We start from the raw sequence: 23,942 nt of genomic DNA, 5'->3' as shown, positions 1-23,942 counted from the left end.
GATTTTAGATGCTTAATTGATCAAAATCTAGGAGGGGTCACTCTGGTCTTTAAACTGTCTCTTGTAAGATCAATAGTACTAGTTAAGATGCCTATCAATCTAATCTCAAACAAAAATCTAGAAAGCCATACTAGCCCATTTAGACTTTCTAGATACACAGTAGTATATTGTCTTTTCGATAAAAGGCTTTTGGGCTAGTGGCTATTTAATTTTTAACTAGGATACAAAACTATAAGCATATCACAAACTCTTGGTTTAAAGTCAATAGTCTGAACACCTTTAAGAAAGACAATATAATCATTCCAAAGCTTCACTCATGTGTATGTCTCTTTTAAATAGGTGTGTCTCTCTCTAATCTTCACACCCAATCATTTGATAATGTAGAATAATTAATTTTAAAGCAAAAGAAATATAAATCTTTAAAACTGGTTATTTTGGCCTTGTTGGCCATTTTAGATATGATGTAATTTTACAAAGAAATTAATAAAGATGAATGAACAAAATTTTTCATGGGTGATGTTTATAAATATTTAGAAAAAATCTACAAATATTGGTGATAGCCGGAAAAAAATTTCCGAATAGTTTTACGGTCAAAATGACCGGTGTGGCCATTCTAGTGTTATGTCATTATTAAAAAACATTTGGTTAATATTTTTTAGTAAATAAATAAATAAATACGCATAATAAAAACTGACTAGGGGACTAAGCCCTTTTGTCATTATTTATGATTGGTAAATTAAAATGAAACAAAAATGGCAATCAATCAGCATTCCTTGGTACAATTCAGTTCGGTTTTTTTCTCCTAAATTAACTGTACTTCTTTGTATAATTTCCCATTGTATATACTGCTGATTAAAAGGAAAAAGAAAGAAAGGTATTTTTTTAATCGCTTTTGATAAAGGTGAAAAAGGAAAATGAAAATCTCTAGAAAAAGACAAGAGTAAAGATCAGAAGAAAGAAAAGTATACTGGCAATATGTGGATACCTGTTTTCTAGCCAAATTGATATCTGTTGCATAACTATTATAAATTTTGTTAGCTTTGCTGATCTAAACTTAATGAAACTATTTTATTTATTTTAGTTGCATGAAAGTAGTTATGATACTGGCAAAGCCTTGCAAGCATTAGTGAAAAATCCGATTCCACCTGGCATTGAAAAGAAATGGCAGGAGGAAGAACAAGTAAACATTTTTCTATTAAATGCATATATATCATGCTGTCATGTTTCTTGGTGTTTTCTTTTTAATATCTTTATTGTTTTATTGTAAGTTTTTAAATTGTTATTATTTTATCACTACTTTAAATTCAATTAAATTTCTTTAAAACATGAATTTTCTTCTAGAAAAGATTTGTGAAAGGTTTAAGACAGTATGGCAAAAACTTCTTTAAAATACGAAAAGAATTACTGCCACACAAAGAAACGGTAATAATGTTTTTGTGTTTTATAGATAATGGGGTAATTATTCAATTTATGTTTTATTCCCATTGTATGCATATCAATAATTCTTCTTTTTATGCAATAAAAGTTTAATTTCACTTTTTATAGCATTGAAAATTTATTTATATTCTCTAAAAAATTAGGCTGAATTAGTTGAGTTCTATTATCTATGGAAGAAATCCCCTGGAGCTGTTACATCTCGTACACATAGACGTAATCGTCGTCAAAATACTTTACGTCGTATAAAGCCTAGTCCTGTTAAACAAAGCAGACCAGCATCTAATGATTTTAGTAAGTTTTAAACCTTTTATTCATAAAATGTAACCTGCAGTTTTATCATATCCAAGCTAACACTGTTAATTAAGCTTAAAAAAATTACAAGTAATCAAATTATATATTTTGCCAAATCGTCAGTAAGAATTATCAAAACAATTTGTAAAAAGTTTTGATTTTTACTAATTATGTTTTAAAAAAGTCTTATAATTTTATTTTTAAAAAATTACACTTAAGATTTGAATGAAACTCGCGCTTGTAAAAATGTCTCATTAAATCATCAAAACAGGGTTGCCACAGGCGACTAAAATGCAACTATTTTCGGCCTGAGGCGACTTTGGCAACTTTTCTTGCCTGAAAAAGCTAAAAAAAAAAAAAAAAAAAAAAAACTATTTTCTAGAAAAGGAAACTATTAGGAGACTTTTTTGCTTTCATAGCAATGTTTTTTAGTATTAATAGGGTTGACAACCTGCAGCCTGCAAGAGCTTCTGAGCACAATGAATTTTTTCTTAAAGAATAAAAAATATTAAATCATTGAACTGTTGAAGTTTGAGTCATCACTCTTTAATGCGCTTAATTTGCACAGATTCCATTTTAAGTCTTATTTTGTTTCTTGACCGCCTTTTCAACAGTTATTACTACAAAATTCTGCTTGATTTAAAAAATTTAGAAAAAGTCTATTTTGAATGAATTCTAATAATTAAAAGTATTTAATTTTCTGCAAATAACTATTTTTTTATATAAAGATTCAATGCTAAAACACTAACGTTTATATAAAAATTATCATATTTGTCACCAACTTTACTAAATTGATCATCGTATATGATAATTCATTTATAAAATTTTAATCTTATTAATGAAAAATTTTTGTTCTTATTTAGGCAACTATTTTCATAGTTTTTGGCAACTATTTTCATGCTTTAGGTTACTAAAAGCTACTATTTTGTTCATTTTTTTCTTTGGCAACCCTGTCAAAAAAGAAAGTTTTCTTAAATTAAATAATTTAACTTCACTCTCAATTAAAATTTTTCAAGTATTAACTGATCCTTTCAAATGTAAAGTATGCAAGAACAAATATAACTTTTTAATAAATGAGTTCATTATAATATTTTGCTTAACGTAGAGACAACTGACCTGTTTTTGTGAGTAACAAGTAAAAGTTAACTTTAGTATTATTAGAATTAATGTGTTCATCAAATCAAAAATAAGTTTGTTTTTATTCTTAAATTATTTTAAAGGTTGGGAAAATTACTTTTATTGTGTTGATAAAATGTATGCTTTAAATGCGCTTTATATTTTGAAAATACATACAAGTAAAATACATGTATGACCATTAAAAAAGATTCAAAGCATGTTCTACCATTAGGAACCTAATTAGTGTAACGCTTTTAAAATGAAATCAACAAGCTCAATATGCATATCTCTTTAAGTAAAGTTAATATTAATTTTACTTGAGAAACCAAATACAAGCCATGGTTTCTTCTTACTTTATTTTTCTGAATAAAGTAACTCAGTTTTAAATCCTGGCAGCAACTGGTTGATATGAATTCTTCTCGCAGCTTGCAACCAACCGCAGTTAAAACATTCTCAATGGCATATGGATTATGTGTTGCCTTTAGACTAACCCTGGAAGGTTTTCATGGTGTTTCTCTCCATGTAATGCAAATTCAGGTTATTTCCATCAAAAAATTCTCTTCGCTGGAAGGCTTCTCTTTCCCAATGCTTGATCTAAGCATTCCCTTGTCTTCTGGGTTAGGTTCAGAATTACACGGAGTGGAACATTGATTCAGCTGTTTAAAAAAATTACCAAAGGCAATGTTTTACTAAAAACTTAACTTCTTTTACATTATTTATCTGGTTTTAATATCTGGAATTTAGATAAAGATAATTTATAGAGTCACTTTTCTATTGTATTTTATCAAAATAAGTATATTTCTCATACTTTCCTTTCTATGAAAAGTATTTTAATCAATTCCTATGCAAACCTCAATTTTAAACAAAAAAATATTGTTTGGTAATTAATACTATTTCAATTGTAATAATTATTTGCATTTGATAAACTGATTTATGCATTTGATTGTATAATTAATTTTTAAAAATCCTTGCAATTATGATCGAGTTTACATTATCATTGTTAAAAAACTGTAATAATCATTTGAATTAATATTTTTAGTATAAACTGATTTATGTATTCGATCATAGAATAAATTTTTTTTTAAAAAATCTTACATTAATGACTGAGTATTCAATTTGCAATTGTCTTTGTCAAATTATTTATTTATTTTTTATCATTCCAATTTTTTTTTCTCCTATTAGTTGAGGGAAGTTCTGGTAGTGATGAAGGTGAAGATTCAGCTGATGATTCTGATTCTAGAGATGTCACTAGTTACACTTGCCAAAATTGTTCCACTACAAGTAATGTTATAACTCTAATGATTATTACACTCTTTCACTACTGACAAAAAATATTTTTTATATATTATTTGAACAAAAACTTACACCTTTTAAATATGCTAATGTTCTATATGAATTCTGCAAGTGCTAGTATGTTTTAAAACTTGAAAAATGCTTACATTTTCAAAAATGTTAAATGAAATATTTCATGGAAGGTTTTAAAAAATTAATTTTTATTATTTAATTCCTCTTATTGGACAAAATTGTTACAGAACCTCTTGCATAGAACTGATTGTTGGTTATACTAATTGTGTGTTGATTATTTAGTTATTTAGAATCTCAAATCCTATCAGTAGAGTGTAAAAAGATGACATACTAGTTGGATTTTTGCAACAATGTTCGATATGAAAATATACTTAATATCATATGATATGAAAATTTGCACAATTTTCTATCTTTCCAGTCTTATTTCATGCTTCAATGGAAATAAACTTGTCTAATAAGTTACTGGTTAATGAATAGCTTCTCCGCAAAGAAAAACAAGAAAGCTGGGTTCATGTTATCATCACCAGTCGAAAATCAAAAAAATTTTGTAATATGTAGTTTTTTCTTTTATTTGAGTGCGCTGATGTTCCTTTTTTTAGCATGTGATGGAATTAAAGAAAATTGGTACAGCTTAGTTAAACCTTATAGTTACTGTCTCAACCAGTAACTAAAAACTTATATAGTTAATCAAAGTTCACAGATTTTCAGTTCATATTCAAGACTCAATTCTTAGTTCTTATTTTAGTTTTTCTAGTCTTGTTTGAAAGTATTTATAAGAAATTACATTACCAATTATCACCTGTATCCTTAAATTTTGTGCCTAAATGTGTCAATTGAACAAAATGATAAGATTAAAATATTTTATAGAACCTCAGTACTATATAAATGGTACAAAAGATTATGTGTAGTATTGTGAATGAAAAAAATGCAACTTTAAATTATAAAAGAAATGTCTGTTTAAAAAATTAACATTTGCAAAGTAAAATGTTTTGAATCATTTTTCTTGGAAAACATCAAATTTAGCTTCAAAATCTACTTTAACAATGTAAACAAAAAAAATTATTTTTTCTTAAAGTATTGTGAAATAAAACTTTAAGTTAACCTATGATATATTACTGTAATCAAACTAACATACAAATTCCGATACTATGGTGAGCTACAGATCTAGCCTCACCTAACTTTATTTAAAGCTTTAAATTTATTTAACACCGTTGGCAACGTTCCGTTGACAACTGAGTTGTAATTTGGTTTTTCACTTTTCCAGTTTTACCTTTTCATTCTCGGCCGTCAAACCAGATGGTTGTGTTCTTGTTTTTAGTTAATAAATTTAGTTTATGTATGAATGATATTTCTTTCCTTGTACATAACGTTCAATAGACCCTCGAAGACACGGGGGCCTAAAAGTGGTGACCCGTTTGGACATAGAACACGTATAGTCTGCAAATAGAATGTGTTTCTTTCATGGTGGTGTCAACTGGCGTTCAGTAAGCTTATTCTACGACGTAAATATGGTCATTTATTTCAAATATTAGATGAAATTTAAATTTATAAATGCTTAAGATAATGCAAATTTTTTAATATTTCTATAAAGTTAATTGAACTTTTTAAAATATTCTGTCATTATATTTGACATTTAATAACTACTTTTCAATTTCGTAAACTTTGTTACTCTAATCTTAATTTACTATAAATTTCAATTACAATGTGTGAAAAGCAATGAATTTTTAATTAGAGTATAAGAAATACAATTAATTAGTTTCAACTTCACTTACAATAATTTTAATTTAAAATGAAGTATTCTTCAACTGTATTTTGCATTCTTTCTCAAAATGCATTTATTAACTTATGTTTGATATACTTCGATTAGAAATTTAAATTTGTGATTTATTGTGCATGCCTTTTACTTTTTGCTCTCTGACTCGCTCATATAAACAAAATGCCTGACGAAATTACTGCTTCTGAAAGCGTGGCAGATGTTGCTCGCGTCGCTTTTAAAGCACCCCCGTTTTGGCGCGCTAATCCAGAAGTGTGGTTTATTCAATTGGAATCTCAGTTTGTCGTATCTGGGATAAGCGCCGACGACACAAAATATCACTGCGTTGTGTCTGCTCTAGATGGAGATGTTCTAACTTTAATTTCGGATATTATTCGGCAGCCACCTACTGATAATAAATATGAAACGATTAAAAATAGAATAATTGCAAACTATGCAGATTCCGAAACTGCTCGTTTGAAAATGCTTCTTAAAGACTTAGAATTGGGAGATAAACGACCTTCTCACTTATTACGCTCCATGCAAGATCTCGCTGGTAATTCTATAAGCACAGAAATTTTACGTTCACTTTTTCTTCAGCGTTTACCGGTCTCCGTGCAACAAATTCTTTCAGTTTGCATGGAAAAAGGTGAGCAAAATTTATCTCTCCTAGCCGAGAAAGCCGATAAAATTTTGGAAGTAACTCAAAATTCATTGACAGTTAATTCTATAAATGTGACAGATGACAATTCGCGTTTTCAAAAATTGGAGGATGAAATTCGTAAACTTTCCGAGACCGTTACACGTTTGTCTAGACAACAATATCGGAATAAAAATAAATTTAGCACACGTAGACAAGGTTCTCGTTCAAGGTCGACACAGCGCACTGTGGCTGGACCTCTATGCTGGTATCACTATAAATTCGGTACTAAAGCTAATAAATGCATTCCTCCTTGCAATTACGCTCAAAATTCGGAAAACTGATTGGACCCTCTGTTCATGCGACGGCAGATATAGGTCCTAGTCAAAGTCGCCTATTTGTATACGACAGACTCACCAACCGCCAGTTTCTTATAGACACCGGGGCTTCTGTTTCAGTTATTCCAAAAACACATATGCAGAAAAATTTGATTTCTAATAAATCTTTTGATATTTACGCTGCTAATGGTTCGAAAATTGCAGTTTACGGTCAGACAACATGTACTTTAGATTTCGGAATTTCCAGGCGATTTCAATGGAAATTTCTTGTCGCTGACGTTACTCAACCAATTTTAGGAGCGGATTTTCTTACCCATTTTAAATTGCTGGTTGATTTAAAAAATAAAAAATTGATTGATTCCTTAACTTACGCTGGTATTAAAGGGGAAACATTTCCTACTTTCTCTTTGGGTTTAACAACTATTGCAGAAGATGCTGTTTATCGAAAATTATTATTGCAGTACCCTCGTATATGTACGAATAACTTAACTTTCAACACTTCAACTCATGATGTTCAGCATCATATTCAAACTATAGGTCCTCCGGTGTTTGCAAAAGCTAGACGTTTGCCACCGGATAAACTTGCAGCCGCCAAAAAAGAATTTGATTATATGTTAAAAACCGGCTTATGCAGGCCTTCAAGTAGCCCATGGGCAAGTCCCATTCATATGGTGCCGAAGTCAAACGGCACTTGGAGAATATGCGGTGATTACAGACGGTTAAATTCTATTACAATACCGGACAGATACCCTCTCCCACACATTCATGATTTCGCTTATAGCCTAAATGACTCAAAAATTTATTCAAAGTTAGATTTTGTTCGAGCGTATCATCAGATCCCTGTCGCGGAAACAGACATTGAAAAAACAGCTGTTATAACCCCTTTTGGCTTATTCGAATTCACTAAAATGATGTTTGGGCTCTGCAATGCAGGGCAAACTTTCCAACGCTTCATGCATGTCGTTTTAAGGGGATTAGAATTTTGCTTCGTATACCTTGATGACGTTTTAATTGCTTCCAAAACTTTAGAAGAACACTTAACTCACTTAAATATAGTTTTTAAACGTTTTGATGAATACGGAATTGTTTTGAATACCGAAAAATGTGTGTTTGGAAAATCAAAGTTAACATTTTTAGGTTTTGAAGTGTCTCCCGATGGAATTGCTCCTTCACCTAGTAAAGTGTCCGCAATTACCGATTTTCCCCAACCTAAAACTGTATCGGAATTACGTAGATTTTTAGCAATGTTCAATTTTTACCATAGATTTATAGATCACGCTTCCGAAAAACAATCTCTCCTTAGTTCCTTACTCACAAATAAAAAGAAAGACCCTACACCCATTAATTGGTCAACCGAAGCTGTGTGCGCTTTTGAAACTTGCAAACAAGCCATTTCTAAGGCAGCAACACTTGCACACCCCACACCCGCCGCAAAATTGTTTTTGCATACAGACGCGTCCGACGTTGGTATAGGCGCAGTCCTTCAACAGCTTAAAAACTCCACACTCGAACCTCTAGCATTCTTTTCTCGCAAACTCACGCTCACTGAAAGAAAATACAGTACGTACGATAGAGAGTTACTCGCAGTCTACTCTTCCATACGGTACTTCGCTCACATGTTAGAGGGAAGAGAGTTCCATGTGCTAACGGATCATAAACCGCTGACCTTCGCATTCCAGCAAAAATCGGATGACTCTTCACCTCGTAAAAACCGACATTTACAGTATATAAGTCAGTTTACAACGTCGATTCGTCACGTGCCTGGAAAAGAAAATGTTGTTACTGATGCACTTTCCCGCATAGAGGAAATAGCACTCACTGGTCCAATGGACTACGCTGAACTTGCAGCAGCGCAAAAATCCGATCCCGAACTTAGCACTTTAAAGTCGTCAGCTAATTCTAGTTTAGTTTTCAAAAATATTGTATTTCCTCCTGACGGTATAATACTTTGTTGTGATACTTCTACTAATGTTGCACGTCCATTTATTCCTCAATCTTTTCGACAAATAATTTTTTACAAATTTCATAACCTGTCACATCCCGGTATACGCGCAACAATTCGTCTCATTAAACAAAGGTTCATTTGGCCTTCCTTGAATAAAGATTGTACCCTGTGGTGTCGAGCTTGTGTCTCGTGTCAGAGAGCTAAAATTCAAAGGCATACGAAATCACCTTTAAAAGATTATCCTCTAACTTCTGATAGGTTCGCGCATATACATATTGATATCGTCGGACCACTTCCTACATCAAAAGGTTTTAGATTTTGTCTCACAACAATTGATCGCTTCACGCGTTGGCCTGAAGCAACGCCAATTGTTGACACCACTGCTGAAACTGTTGCTGCTGCCCTACTGAATACCTGGATAGCTCGCTTTGGAGTTCCAGAAACTGTAACTACTGATAGAGGAGCACAGTTCGAAAGTGAACTTTTTTCACAATTATCCAGAATGCTGGGTATACACAGAACTCGAACAACAGCTTACCACCCACAAGCTAATTCAATGATCGAACGCTTTCACCGACACTTAAAATCGTCCATTAGAGCTTATGCCACAGAAAAATGGGTCGAAGTCCTCCCACTAATTCTCTTAGGAATGAGAACTGCTATTAAAGAAGACCTCACCTTTTCAAGTGCAGAGATGCTCTATGGCACAACCCTTCGATTGCCTGGAGATTTTTTCCGACCTTCCAGTACTGGCAAAGAACCCCGCAATGTCCCGGGTTTTGTACAAAGACTTCGTGAGTTCATGTGTACGTTGCTTCCTACTCAAGTACCACGGCACGGACAGCACAATATTTTTGTGCATCAAGACTTGAAAACGTGCACACATGTGTTTGTGAGAATTGACAGTGGCCGCCGAAGTCTCGAACCTCCATATCACGGCCCACATAAAGTTGTTAAACGCAACGACAAAGTGTTCACTTTAAAAATTGGAAATAAAGAATCAACAGTAACCATTGACAGACTTAAACCATGTTTTACAGACAATACGTCCAATGTGCATCCAAGAGTTGAAAATTTCCCCACAAATCCTCCATATAAATCTATTCTAAAGAACAGTATGGAATCTTCACAACAATCAACGAATCTTACACCTTCCAAACCGAAACAGCATAAGGTTAAATTTGAAAACTCTCCTCGATCTTTAACCAAAACTACAATGAGAGGAAGAAAAGTTCAAGTACCTGTTCGTTACCCGCAATAGACATTTGCGCAGTTTATTTTTGGTAACGTTCGTGGACCTCACTGGAGGGGGAGTACTATGGTGAGCTACAGATCTAGCCTCACCTAACTTTATTTAAAGCTTTAAATTTATTTAACACCGTTGGCAACGTTCCGTTGACAACTGAGTTGTAATTTGGTTTTTCACTTTTCCAGTTTTACCTTTTCATTCTCGGCCGTCAAACCAGATGGTTGTGTTCTTGTTTTTAGTTAATAAATTTAGTTTATGTATGAATGATATTTCTTTCCTTGTACATAACGTTCAATAGACCCTCGAAACATATATATATGATACATATATATATAATGATACATTATAAACATGAATAGTATTTTAACTAATGTGTTAGATATTTTAACATTATCTTTTACCTTTTATTCGCTCATCACAATGTTTTTATTCTTCTTAACTTTCATAAAGCTGTAACAAATATTAGGCCTTTTTAAAAGTGTTTCTGATAGAATCTATCTCCTTTAACAATTTATGAATATTTATTTTCCAAAAAATATTATTTTTAGCGGTAAAGTTTTGCTTTGAAAATTAAGAGAATTCTTTTTCTATTTCTCTTTTTTTGCAACTTTAGTTTGTTATTTTTTTTATAGTTATTAGTTAATTTTTTTATTTTTCCTAAATATTTTTGATGGTCAATTATTAGTTTTTTTTTCCTCATACCAATAATCATATTTGATTATACAATATTTATTAATGATTTTATTTTTAACTGAAATGTTGCTATTCGTTACATCACTAAACTTTCATTCTACTTTTTTCATGCTATTTTTTAATATTATCTGATATAAAATATATGGCAATTGTAAACTGTTTTGGAAGACCAATACAGTGTCTAGCATTTAATATGATCACATCAATACCTGTAGGTTTTGATTCCTATAAGTAGCTGTGTATGCTAAAAGGTTTTTGACATTGCCTAAGAAATGCATAATCTTGCCATTCTTTTTTTTAATATTTTATCTTGCTAATATGGTATCTTGTCATTTTTATTGGAAGAAAATACCACATTTATCTATCCACATTCTAACAAATCCCAAATTCTTATTTTTCTAACGTGGAAAATAATTATTCAATTAAATTAAGTTGAAATAGAACTTAATGATGTTGAACAACACCTAAAGACAGAAGATTTCTTTTGAAAGGGGGGGGGGGGCAAATTATTACTTCTACAGGGTTCCCACGGTCCTTGAATTTTTTTTTGCTAAATTTAGGTCCTTGAAAGTGCTTGAAAAACGTCTTAGGTCCTTGAAAAACTTGATAAGTCCTTGAATTTGTCCAATACAGCCGGCGGCCCTTTTTATAAAACACCTGCGGATCTTTCTCGTTCTTTCTGTTTTGTTCCCGAGCTCTCTCACGTGGTTTTTAACGCCACCGTTTCTAACCGGGCTTAGTGTCTTGGTGTCTGCCAAGCGCGCGGGACACAGCAGACAATCAATGCGTTCGGGGCGAGACTCCACTTTCGAATTTCGTGACAGTATGTACCTTGTAGTTTTCAATAAATTTGCCGTTTTACCATCCGCACTTGTCCTTACGTTTGCGTCATTTCAAAACTTTATTGTAAAGCGTATTCGCAAAGGCACGGCTTCGTATTTGTGTTATGTAGTTTAGACTAGTTATGCCTGGGAAGTGCTATTTTAATCCCCAATGGATGGATAATCAAGCTTATAAAGAATGGATTTTATCGATGCCCGAAGAGAAGTTCAGAGCCAAGTGCCGATTATGCATGAAGGAGATCGATATCGCAAAAATGGAAGAATCTGCTCTGAAATCACACGTGAAAGAAAGGTAAAACAAAAAAGCAGTCTCATGCCCTGAGTTCTCTTTTTCCAAAGACATCATCATCTAATTCATCTGGTGTAAATACTCCTTCAACATCGTGTGCCCCAAGTGAAACAGAAACTTTAGTGGCCGAGGTAACATTGTCTTCTTATCTGGTCAAAAGGAATGTGCTTGATACTGAAATTCTCTGGAGTCTGAAGTGCATCACTAGTAATTATTCATGAAACTCCTGTGAAGGGATTAGTAAATTGTTCTCCAAAATGTTTGCTGATAGCTGTATAGCGAGACAATTTTTTTGTAGTGCCACAAAGTGAGCCTATTTGGGCTCCTTTGGATTGGCACTATACTTCAAAGGGATTCTTATAAATGAGCTGAAGAATGTTGATTGCTACACTGTACTCTTTGATGAGACGTTAAATCAGTCTATACAATCTAAGATGGACATTATGGTAAGGAATTGATAATAAAGTTTGCACTAAGTATCTTACCTCCCAATTTATGGGTCATGGAACTGCAGAAAATATTTTGTCCTCTTTTTACAAATGCATGGATGATGGTTAAAAGCTCTCTAAATTACATCAATTATCCATGGCTGGACCCTATGTCTATTGGAAATTCTATTAGAAGCTTCAGTGTGAATTAAGAGAGAAATATTCCCACCAGGTCATATTCATTGGTCATATTCAATAATTAGTTTAATCATTTAAGGTTAATTAATTTAGTTTCGACACAGCATGTCCTTTTTTAAAACTTGTGCCATTTAACCTTACATTTAACTTTAAATAATTAGTTTAAATGCTTTCAAGTTTTAATTGGGCTATATTTTTCTGTTTAGCATCAAAAGATTGGCTTCCTGTTGGAAAAGATTTGGCAGTTATGTGTACAGATTGTCGAAATTATTACAAAAAGCATGGGGAATTTCCTGCCATTGATTCAAAAGACTTCTTTTTCCAACCTGTAAAAGAAGAGGAAGGTGTAAATGGAAAGCATGTTATGAGGACTCGTCGTTGCAAAGAAGTAATTTTGCTCATATTTGTTTCTGATGAATCAAAAGATTTTATTTAATATTTGCTAGTAATAATTTTTCTTTGAGGACTAATGACATAATAATATGGTTGATATTTTGATTTAAACTTATGTGACTTAATGTATCTCATATAAATTTATACCTGTATCTTCTTTTTTTTTAAAAAAAATGTATGTTTTTGCAACTAATAAACTTTTAAAGCTATAAATTTATTTAATTACTTTAAAAACATAATAAATTAAATTATTTTTAATTGTATTTTTAAAGCTGCACTTTTGTATAATTACTTTGAAAATGATACTAGACTCTAATTAACATATATTTTTATAAAAAAATTATTTTCATTCTGTAGAGTTTGATTTTTTAAGAATAAATTAGATTTTTAAGAAAAATATTGTTTCAAATATTTCGAGAAATAAATGTTGCCTAATTATAAAAATTCTTAACAAACCAAATGAAGTAAAGACAATCACTTTGTGAAAAAAAAAATTAAGAACTGAAAAAGATAAATTTTTTTTATTTTTACTTCATACACTTTCCCATTTAATCAGGGCCTAATCTATAATTTTTATCTTGCTTTGTACTTTTCTAAAAAAAAGTTTATCAGCTCTCTAGTTTTGAGAATAATTTGAGCACTCTTAAGTTTTTGTGAAGGAAAGAAAAATTGCAATTTCATCTTAAATGAGATGCACTCTATTTTTTAAAAAAAGGTGGATAAAAATTTTAGCATTTTGAGAACCACACTTGATTTAGTTTTTATGTTACAGGATGATAACTTAGCTATTCCTTAATGTTATACAACAGACCTTTACTACACAAACTTTGAATCTTGAGGCTTTGTGTTATGTAGATCATTTCACATATCATTAAACTTATCTATTAAACATGGGTGTATGCAATGGAACAGATCAATATTGATGCTTTAAACTAATTTTTAAATTCAAATAGTTTAAAACACAAAATTATGTGTACTAAAGTATTCGTTATTTACAACAACAAAAAAAAACTGAATTAAAAGTGAAAGTTGACGAATTTATAAATTTTTGGTTTGCTTTAGAATTAAAATTCATGAGATTTATAGAATTGCCTTGTATAGGTCTTCTATTGTAGTACAATATTATTTTGTCTCAAAAATTAAACGGAGAAATACTGCAAATTAAATACTTAGATGTCAGCTTGTACTGTCATTGAGGAAAAAAATTTCTTAGTGGTAGCAGGACTGATTGTGCTCCGGAAAAATTCTGGATTTTTCGCTAACAGTGATCCGGAAGCTTCCGGAGATATAAGGTCCAGACGTTTAAAAAAATCCTTGATCACAGAAGTTTCCGGAAACAAAATTTTCAAAGGTGGAACTTAAAAATACAGTTTATTTTATTTGTTTCTAAGGGAGAACTGGATACTTTATAAGCTTATATTCATGATTATTATTAATTTTTTATCAGTAAACAGTTATTATAATCATAAACTCAAGAAAGACATATTTGTAAATTTTAATTACTTCTCCAGGTCATCATAGGTATGTGTAAATGGTATAGGTATATGTAAAATTTTAAATATATTTTAAGTAAACTAAGAAATGTTGAGAAAAAGAAAAAAAAACCTTGTTTAAATTTTTTTTCAATTTAAACTGTTTTTTTTTTTTTTTTTTTTAACTCTAGAAATTTTTTGGAATTTTGACTTGGGCTCACAATCATGTTAGTTACATTTATATTTTAACATATAAATCTTAATTTTAAAAGTTAAATCTTAAATTGTACAAACTTACCATGACAAATTATTAGTTTAAATATATCATATATATTTAGCCAACTAATTTTGCTTTTTAATTAAATTTAGGTAAAGCAGTTTAAATTTTAGAAAATTTTTATTATTTCTAATGTTAGTATGCTACTGTTTTTTAAAAATTTCCTGTACAACAGCATTGACAATTATTTATATATAATATTTATAAAGTAATATTTTGAAGATCATTTGATGTTTTATGCAAATTGTCTTCTTTTTTAATAAATAAATTTCAACAATTTCTAATTTTATTTGTATAAACATAAATTTATTTAAACATCTTTAATTTGTATATAAATCTTTAAACTAGTTCCATTTGAACATATTTTGGTTACAGAGTTTTCTTTAAAAAAAAATAATAATAACAATCGCTATAATAAAAAATTTAAATCTTTGACACAGCTTGAATTAGAATGTCTACATTTTGAAATTTTAATCTTATAATTTCAGTATTCAAAATTAATTTGAAAAATAGTCTTAAATGTCTTACTCTTTTTATGTTGGTTTTTCCAATTAATGTTTGGTTGTCAGAGGAGTTAGCACTGATAGATCATTCAAAGGCTGCATTTACTCCCCTCCCTCAAGCTATTTTTTATACACACCTAAAGTATTAAGTTTTAGCAGAGACTTTTTGTGCTGAGTTTTCATTATTTTTGCGATAACGGCTTAATAATTGTGAAATTGACCTGTATTAATTCCAATGTGCTAATTACATTTTTTTGAATTTAGAATCAAAGTCCAAAGACAGTCCTTAATGAGGGTGGTACAATAATCAAAACAGAAAGAAAGTCTCCTGGTGTTGCCAGCACTGGTACTGCAGGCTCTCAAGATAGAGATAAGAAAAAAGTAAGTATTTTTTTTTCCAAATAAAGTGCTAATAAACTGCTATATACAGTACAAAGTCCGTTATCTGGACGTCCATTTGCAGGAAATATCTCTTTTCCAGACACTTTTTAAGAGTCAAAATCTTGACAAACCAGTCCAGATTTTGACTGTTCTAGGGATGAGCGGATTTCCGCTTTTTTTACTTTTGTGTCTCGAATATCCGAACTTTTGTGTATCGAATATTTATCAAAAACTCCGATTATCTAAAAGTTTCACTTTTTTTTAAAAAAAATTTTAAATAAATATTTTGCTTTTTCAAAAATTTAGCTGTTGAATTAAGAGAATTTTCTATCAACAATTATTAGTATATATAGGCATATTTAAAACTTACATTCTGTGCTTGCAAAGAAGAATGTGACAAAGGCAGGTAAAGAAAGAAAATATGGGATTTGTGAAAAGATGTTTGAAGATGGGCTAATGACTGAATTAATCACCAATCTGTTTCCCCTCATTCACAAGCTGCATTACGAGAAATTTGACCTTGTTAAAGGATTTTTTGCTTGTTTTGTAAAACATGAAGTGCTTGCAGCAAATTAAGCAACAAAAAAAAATATATAGCAAACAAAAGCAATCACTTAAAAAATTATTCAATTTTTTGTGGAAAAAGAGTTGATTAACTCATCACCGAAATTTAAGAAATAATAATGCTGCTGTTATTTATGATATAAAATGTGAAATTCTTATCATATGAAAAATAATTATCTAAACAGTTGCTGATTATCATGTAATTTTTTCAAACTAAAATAGCAATTTTTGTTATTTGTTATCATAAATTGTCAGGAATTTATTATTAAACGACTGCACATGCGTAAAATTTGCTCACATGGAAATTCAGCTTTTTTACCTTTTGGCCAATCTCATCCTTGCTGTTTAAAAGTCTTTTCTCTTTTTTGAAAAGGGGAAAGTCCTGTCTTTTCCCTTTTCAAGATTTTTTTTTTACTTTGCAGCCTGTTAAAACATAGTATGCATGGATGAGAATCCTCCACTTCTTTGATTTTTAGCCAATTTTTGTTCAATTTTAATCTGATTTCCGCTATAATATTTTCTTTTTAAAAATTGAATACCACAGGAACGAAAGTCGTCATTTCACTACAACATGAAAAAAATCATGTAATTTTTTTCCCTCACATAAAAAGATTATTACCTCCAAAAATCATCACTGTGGAATCGTCGCTAATCGGCGGATCAAGAAATTATTACTAACTGAAGTGCATGATTCGGAATTCGCAGTGTGCTATAATGACATGTTAAAACATTAGGATTTTAAAAATCGTGTGGAAATTTGTAACAAAAGCTGGTACAATAGTGCAACCACGCAAACCACATGGATTTATAGGTTGATTGAAATTTACGTAAGTTATTGTTATTCTTTATTGAATATAGATGTTTTGTTTGTTTACCTTAAAGACCTATTATCTAGAAACATCTATTTTCCATGCTTGCCAAAGTCCCAATGATTCCGGATACAAGACTTTCCACTGTAGTTCTATTATAACATACCGTTCCAAAAACTGTCCCAATTTATTTATAAACTGTGATCCTGTTTTTTTTTTTTTTTTTCACTTTATACTTACTAGAAGACTTGAATATTTTAGCATTAGTTCATAAATTTAAAAGATTGAAGTATTATATTTTTTATTTAGAAACAAATCAGTGATACTACTTCTAAAAGTAAAAAAAGGATTAAGGAAGAAAAAAGTAGTAACTCAGAGGATGTAAGTGATGGAAAATCTGAGAGTCATAAAAAGAAAAGTAGACCGAATAGCCCGTCTGAATCTGTATGTACAGAAAGTAGCGTGTCTAATGAAGAAGTACCTCAAGATGGTGAAGCTCCCAGTTCACCTAGTCCTGGTGCAAGTCCAGTACCGAGTCCTCTTCCCATTCTCCCTGAAGTCGAAACACAGCCCGACCAGGAGCCTGAATTGTATGTGCATTCAATATATTTTGATTTTTATGCATATTAATCTATTTATATATTAAATGTATATTATAATTTCTTATTTAGGCCAATGGAAAGTTCTTCGATTTCAAACGATATGGAACAACCTGTTACAGTAAAAGAAGAATATATCCCTCCAGTAACTCCAGAACCCTTGTTATGCCCTGTTGAAGTAAAGCAAGAAGTTATTGCAAATGAATCAGATGAAGCAATGGATACTCAAGATTCAATGAACCCTCCTGAGCAGCTTGAACTTATGGAAAAAATTAAAGAGGAAAACCCAGTTCATTCATATACACCTTCACCAGCAGCATCACCTGTTCCTTTTGTTCCTCCTATAGATGAGCCTATGCCCGTATCAGATACAAATTCTGCAGCTCCTGAAATTTCGGAACCCAATCGATATGCCTCTCCTACTGAAGAACAGCAAACATCTGATGAACCTGTCATTCAAAATCAACCACATTATCCTGGACCTTCTCCTCAAGGCATTAAAATGGAACCTGTTGATATAACTGCCACTCCCCCTCCTCCTGCAATTCATGAACCTCCAGTCCACCATCCTCATGTATATGCTCAGTCCTCTTCAACTGCTTTTTCAAATAGTATATCCATTGCCATGGCTAATAGTTCTGTATCCGGTTCAATATCTGCATCATCCTCTATATCTCTATCATATCATAATCATTCCAAAATGCCTTATCCCGGACATTCTACTCTCATTACTACCTCACAATCATCAATGTCTGCTTTTAATTATCGACCCTTTTCTCCTCAATACCCATATCCTCCTGCCTTGCCTCCATTTCCTCATATGCCAGCTCAACCAATAAAACATAAGTACAATACCAGTACCTCGTCACCTTCTCCGAGTACTCCTCCTCCAACATCTTCCCCTTATAATGCAGCATCTCTTGCTGCTTCCCAGCAATATCGTGAATCCACTCCACCTACAAAACCTCATAGCAATGGATCAACACCACCAAGCTATCCACGTAGTTCACAGATGTCAAGTTCATTACAATCACCTGCTGTAACATCTCATTCATCAGTGCCTACAATGCCTAGTTCACATGGCTCTTCAAAATCACCATCATATGGAATGCAAAGTCAAAACAGCCAGAGCTCATCAAGTCAAAAAGCTGTGCCTCAGCCTGCCCACCAGAGTTCTATGTATTCTCAAATGGGAATAAATCAACAATCATCTATGAAATCTAGCAGTCATTCTCATCAGTTACCAAGACCTCATCCTCTTTCTCAACATTCTCAATCTGGGCTACCTACTTCATCACAGCATTTGCCTCCCACAGCTTATGTGGCAAATTTACCTCCACAAGTTGGAGCTCAAAATCAGATGCACATGGCACCCGAAAGAACAATAGAATCTGAAAAATGTTCTGTCATTCAAGAACCTGTGACTATTGAAGAAGAGGAAGAGGTTGAACCTCATTATCCTTATAGAGGTCCTAGTCCTGAACCAAGAGTTGAAGATGTTGAATGTCACAGGAGTCAATTTGCCATGTAAGTCTTTTTAACTTTCAATTACAAGCTGCATTCAAATTATTGTGACATTTTTGTGCAACGTAACTTCTCACCATATTTGTTCTAATTCCTCATTCAAAATTTTTATCGTTAAAAAAAAAAAAAAAATTTAATAAAATATAAATTTTAATAACATTTTCTGAACCTTCCCCTTTAATTCATAAATGCATCCAATATATAAAAAAAATAAGAAAAATTTATTTACTTGTGAGTTTTTTTTTCTAAATTTACATAGTTTTTCAATTGTTTTTATGACTAATTAATCATTTTTTGGCAGTTTCCCAGTGATTTCTCAAATTCTGTATTTTAATTATTACTTTCACATCATTTGATGATAGTTTTTCGAGAGTTATTTATCATTTTCTCAGCTTCTATTTATCCTTTTTTCAGAAGTTATTCATGGGTTTTCAAATTCCAATAATTTTAATGTGATGTTATTAGAACGTGAGAATTTTGATTTTGTGTTATCACCTTTTGATGCATTTCATTCATGGTGATTTCATCGCAAATTGCAATGTTTAGTTTAATTTCATAAATTTCGGGAAATTTTTTATTTTTTTTATTTTTTAGTGCCCCTTTTTCATGAGTTTTCGAATTCTAATAACTTTAATATTGTGTTATGATGTTTGAATTATCACTTTTTCACCTGTTCAATTTGTGACAATTCCAATTTAATTCAATTCCTTAAATGATAGTTTTTTCCGCCCTTTTCACATGGTTTCTCAAATTCCAATATTTTCATTCAGCAACTTCCTGTTGCTGAATGATAGTGTTTCAGCTGTTGTTCATCATTTTTCTGGCATTTATTATATGGGTTTTTAAACTACATTTTTTTAATAGATTATTCCAACAGATTAATTTTAAATTTGAGTTATTACTGTAAGAGGCACTCAATTTACATAGTAAGTCATTTTGACAACTCTTTTAAAATCCTGATATTAATATGTTATTGTTACTCAAAATTTTCAAAGTTCAAGATTTTTGCTCATTTTAAAAATAGACTCGCGAATTTAATTGAGGAATAATTTAAAGTTAATTTATTTCTTAATTTTGTAATATTTTTTTTCATGATAGGACTATTTTTTGAGTTGATCTTGAGTTTGTATATTCTGAGACTAAAAAAAAAGTTGTACAAATGTTTGCAATCCCTTTTTGATGGAATATATCACGCTTTTTATTTTCTAACATTTGTCCTTTTTAAGATCTAGAATAAATTCTGATAAATGTACTTTCTAAATTTCAGTTTTTTGAGGCATTGGAATAGAGGTGAATTCAATTCTTGTGCAAGAACAGATCTCACTTTCAAACCGGTACCTGATTCTAAGCTTGCTCGAACGAGAGAAGCTAAAGCCAGAAAAGCAGCAGAAAAAGAAAGAGAAGAGACAAAAGCTGTAAGATTTTTTCTTTAAATTTTCAAATAATTGTGAATAACTTCCTAGATGGAAGATAAAGTTTTTGATTTTATTCAATGACATATTCAGAGTTGATTTATTAAAATTTATTTGGTAAACTAAGATTTTTTTTAAATTGATTTTTTTTTTCATTATTTTTTATCCATCTAAATGGTTATTATATTATCAAAATAGATTTCAGCCGGATACTAAATGTTAATAAATGATATCCAAGTACTATCAATGATAAATATATTTTACTTTCTTATAATAATTCTGATAAATATATTCTCTTATATAATTATTGAAGAATTATATACTTGCCATTAAGAACCATATACCATGAATATAAACTATTTTAATTTGATTTTACTAAGGTAAATTTTTTTATTGGGGTATAATCTTCATAAGTGAATAATTTATTTAAATCTTATGTAAGGCATAGTTTGTTATTACCCAAATTAGCATATCTTTGATTTTCTTATAAAAAAAATGTTTTCACATTAACTTTCTTTGAACTGAGGAAGCATTTAATTCCTTTTCATATAAAGTTATTAGACGCACACTTTTTTTTCATTGAATTTAAATATAATACATATAGTTTCCAACATTTGGATGTCACTGTTAAAAAAATTTTCACCTTCCTACTTTCAACTTTCTTAAACCCATTTCTTCATATTTTTACCAATAGACTCATACCATGATTTGACATTAACTTGTTTTCTTTATGTAGGTGAACTGTACTGTAAAATGTTGTCTCAAAATACTTACTACTTGATTGAATTTATATCAGGTATAATATCTCTAATTCATTCCGTGTTTATTTTTCATAGCGACTGGGTTCTACACCTGATAATAAATCAGGATCTAGCTCTCAGGCAGATGGCCATCATCTCAGTCCTTTTGACAGACAATCTTCTAGAAGTGGGCCAGATACGCCTGCTCTCAGACAGCTTAGTGAGTATGCCCGCCCTCACGCTTCTGCCTTTCCACCTGGATATGCTCGCCCAGGTCAACCCATAGGTGTTTTGCCTCATGGAATTGACCCCATATTACACTATCAATTATCTTCTGGAATGTATGGAGCTGCAGCTAGGGAAAGGTAAGTGCATGAAATGCAATTCACTTTATATATTTACAGTTTAATAGCTCTTCATTAAATTTCTCAAGTTGTTTGGAAATCTCGTGTTTCATTGATTTCTTGAGTATCATTAGCACTGTTTTAAAGTCTCTTATAAAAGTATAATTCATGAACTACTTGAAAAAAATGTATATATTTATAGGTATTTTATATGTACTTTGACTGTCTAAAACATGCATTCATCTTTATGCACCATTACTTTTCAAAGATTAGGCACTTATCATTTTTTTTTATTTCTTTATTTTTAAACACCTTGTATGTTCTAATTATTAGTAAGGATGAATTATTACTTTTTTTTTTTTTTTTAATTTTCTTGTATTCTATGATTTAGCTACAATAAAATCCTGATGATTCAAGCTTATCTAACTCGAAATATTCAGATTTTTGAACATGTTCCCATGGAGAGCATAGTTTTAGCAAAGTGTAATTATTTGTGCTTTAGGGTGATACAGTGTGAAAGCAGGATTAAAAAATAAATCATTACTTATGCAAATCACTGTATCAATTCGGTTTAGAACTTTTACTTGATTTCACCCTTGTTTTGCAATTATGCCTGTAAACAGTCAAAAATTAATGATAGTCTGTTTCAGCATAAACAACATTTTGTTTGCTTTATGCTTCAGTCAAACAGCTTAATTTGCACCTAATCTGAGTATCATTAGTTCATTTATAGATGAACTAGTTACTTTAGTGAATGTCTGTTAAATATAGGAAGTTCATAATTTATGATAGTCTGGCTTGGTCAATTATTTAATGTATTAACTAAGTAAAATTTGAAACAACTCAATTATACATTAATGGTAACATAAACATTTACATTTCTTATTAACTTTTTTTTTTAATCTAGTTGAATTGTATTAAATACTTTGAAATTTTATATTGCACCCTTAACATCATTTTTACATTTCGATTTAAGTACTATTTTGTACCAGTATTATGGTACTTTTACTCCTTGAGCTGATTATATTAAAAATAAAGATGAACAGATATAATCGTTCTTTTATGAAAGATACAAGTTTAAGTAATAATTCTGTTGAATGGTTTTTTACTTTTCATAAAAATCTATATTAAGCAACATTAAGATAGAAATTAACACCAGGTTGTTATAATTTGAATATTGTTTATTGTAGTTATAGACTTGAAATTGAAATGGAAAGAGAGAAGCGTGAACGGGATCTTCATGATAAAATAAAAGCTGAATATGAAATGAAGGCTCGTCTTCCACCTGGAAGTTATGATCCACATTGGATGGAGCTTCAACGCAGGTATGGTGGTCTTCAAGGAGGACCGGCTGTTGGTCTTGCTCAAGCTCATGCTGGTATGAATCATGGGCCTTTTGGTCTGTATACACCCGCAGAGAGAGAACGACTGGGCATTCCTCAAAATGTACCTGTTTCTGAAGCTGCAGCCATAGAACGCATTAATGCGGAACGAGCTCATTCTGAACGGCTCATGCTAGGAGCTGATCCTTTATTGCGTTTACAAATGGCTGGTTTGGCACCTGAACTTCATACTCATGCTCATACCCATGCTCATGCTCATACTCATTTACACCTACATCCCCATGATGCCGTTTCAGCGGCTGCTGCGGCAGCTGCAGCAATGGGTGTGCCTCCTCACCCAGGAATGGAACCGGGTGTTCATCCATCTTCAGGATCACATCCACTTTTACCACCATCAGGCTATCCAGCTGGGGCACAGAGACCTGGTTTAATTCCCCGTGCAGAGCTTCTTCATCCTGCTGCCTCAGCAGGAATGTTACGACCCCCATATGATGAACAGTTTGCTCATCAGGTAATTAAATCCAGCTATACATGATTAAGGTTTCGAAGACTTTTTATTCAGCTGTTAAAAGTTTGCTAAAATTATTTAAAAGTTAGCCATTGCATGTAAATATTATTAGAAATTGATCGAATTACATGTCAGTCTGGTATTAATTCAGGGTTCCCACGGTCCTTGAGAGTCCTTGAAAGTCCTTGAATTTTTTTTTGCTAAATTTAGGTCCTTGAAAAACGTCTTAGGTCCTTGAAAAACTTGATAGGTCCTTGAATTTGTCCAATACTGCTGGCGGCCCTTTTTATAAAACACCCGCGGATCTTTCTCGTTCTTTCTGTTTTGTTCCCGAACTCTCTCACCTGGTTTTTAACGCCACCGTTTCTAACCGGGCCTAGCGTCTTGGTGTCTGCCAAGCACGCGGAGCACAGCAGACAATCAATGCGTTCGGGGCGAGACTCCACTTCATCTTCTGTCACATATGCTTAGATCTTCTTTTTTCTTAACGAAACTGGGATACTCTCGAATTTCGTAACAATATGTACCTTGTAGTTTTCAATAAATTTG

The 23,942-nt window shown here is 31.5% G+C and overlaps 1 protein-coding gene across 4 annotated transcripts in view; it reads left to right on the top strand.

Moving 5' to 3' along the window:
• The window catches only part of Gug (arginine-glutamic acid dipeptide repeats grunge), a 53,135-nt gene that overhangs the window by 20,187 nt on the left and 9,006 nt on the right, over nucleotides 1–23,942 (top strand). For all 4 annotated transcript variants that reach the window (XM_016063636.4, XM_043050550.3, XM_043050555.3 and 1 more), the window contains exons 4-14: nucleotides 1,082–1,180; nucleotides 1,342–1,422; nucleotides 1,581–1,728; nucleotides 4,027–4,125; nucleotides 12,731–12,912; nucleotides 15,434–15,550; nucleotides 17,233–17,513; nucleotides 17,595–19,049; nucleotides 20,314–20,461; nucleotides 21,295–21,563; nucleotides 22,733–23,396. In XM_016063636.4, the coding sequence (XP_015919122.1) occupies nucleotides 1,082–1,180; nucleotides 1,342–1,422; nucleotides 1,581–1,728; nucleotides 4,027–4,125; nucleotides 12,731–12,912; nucleotides 15,434–15,550; nucleotides 17,233–17,513; nucleotides 17,595–19,049; nucleotides 20,314–20,461; nucleotides 21,295–21,563; nucleotides 22,733–23,396 (3,543 nt within the window). The remainder of the gene's footprint in view (nucleotides 1–1,081; nucleotides 1,181–1,341; nucleotides 1,423–1,580; nucleotides 1,729–4,026; nucleotides 4,126–12,730; nucleotides 12,913–15,433; nucleotides 15,551–17,232; nucleotides 17,514–17,594; nucleotides 19,050–20,313; nucleotides 20,462–21,294; nucleotides 21,564–22,732; nucleotides 23,397–23,942) is intronic.

Source organism: Parasteatoda tepidariorum, chromosome 6 (assembly GCF_982258835.1).
Source record: "Parasteatoda tepidariorum strain Cologne lab strain chromosome 6, Ptep-v5.0, whole genome shotgun sequence".
Lineage (NCBI taxonomy): Eukaryota > Metazoa > Arthropoda > Arachnida > Araneae > Theridiidae > Parasteatoda > Parasteatoda tepidariorum.
Note: the sequence above shows the minus strand (reverse complement) of the source record. Positions and strands in the feature narration are given on the sequence as shown.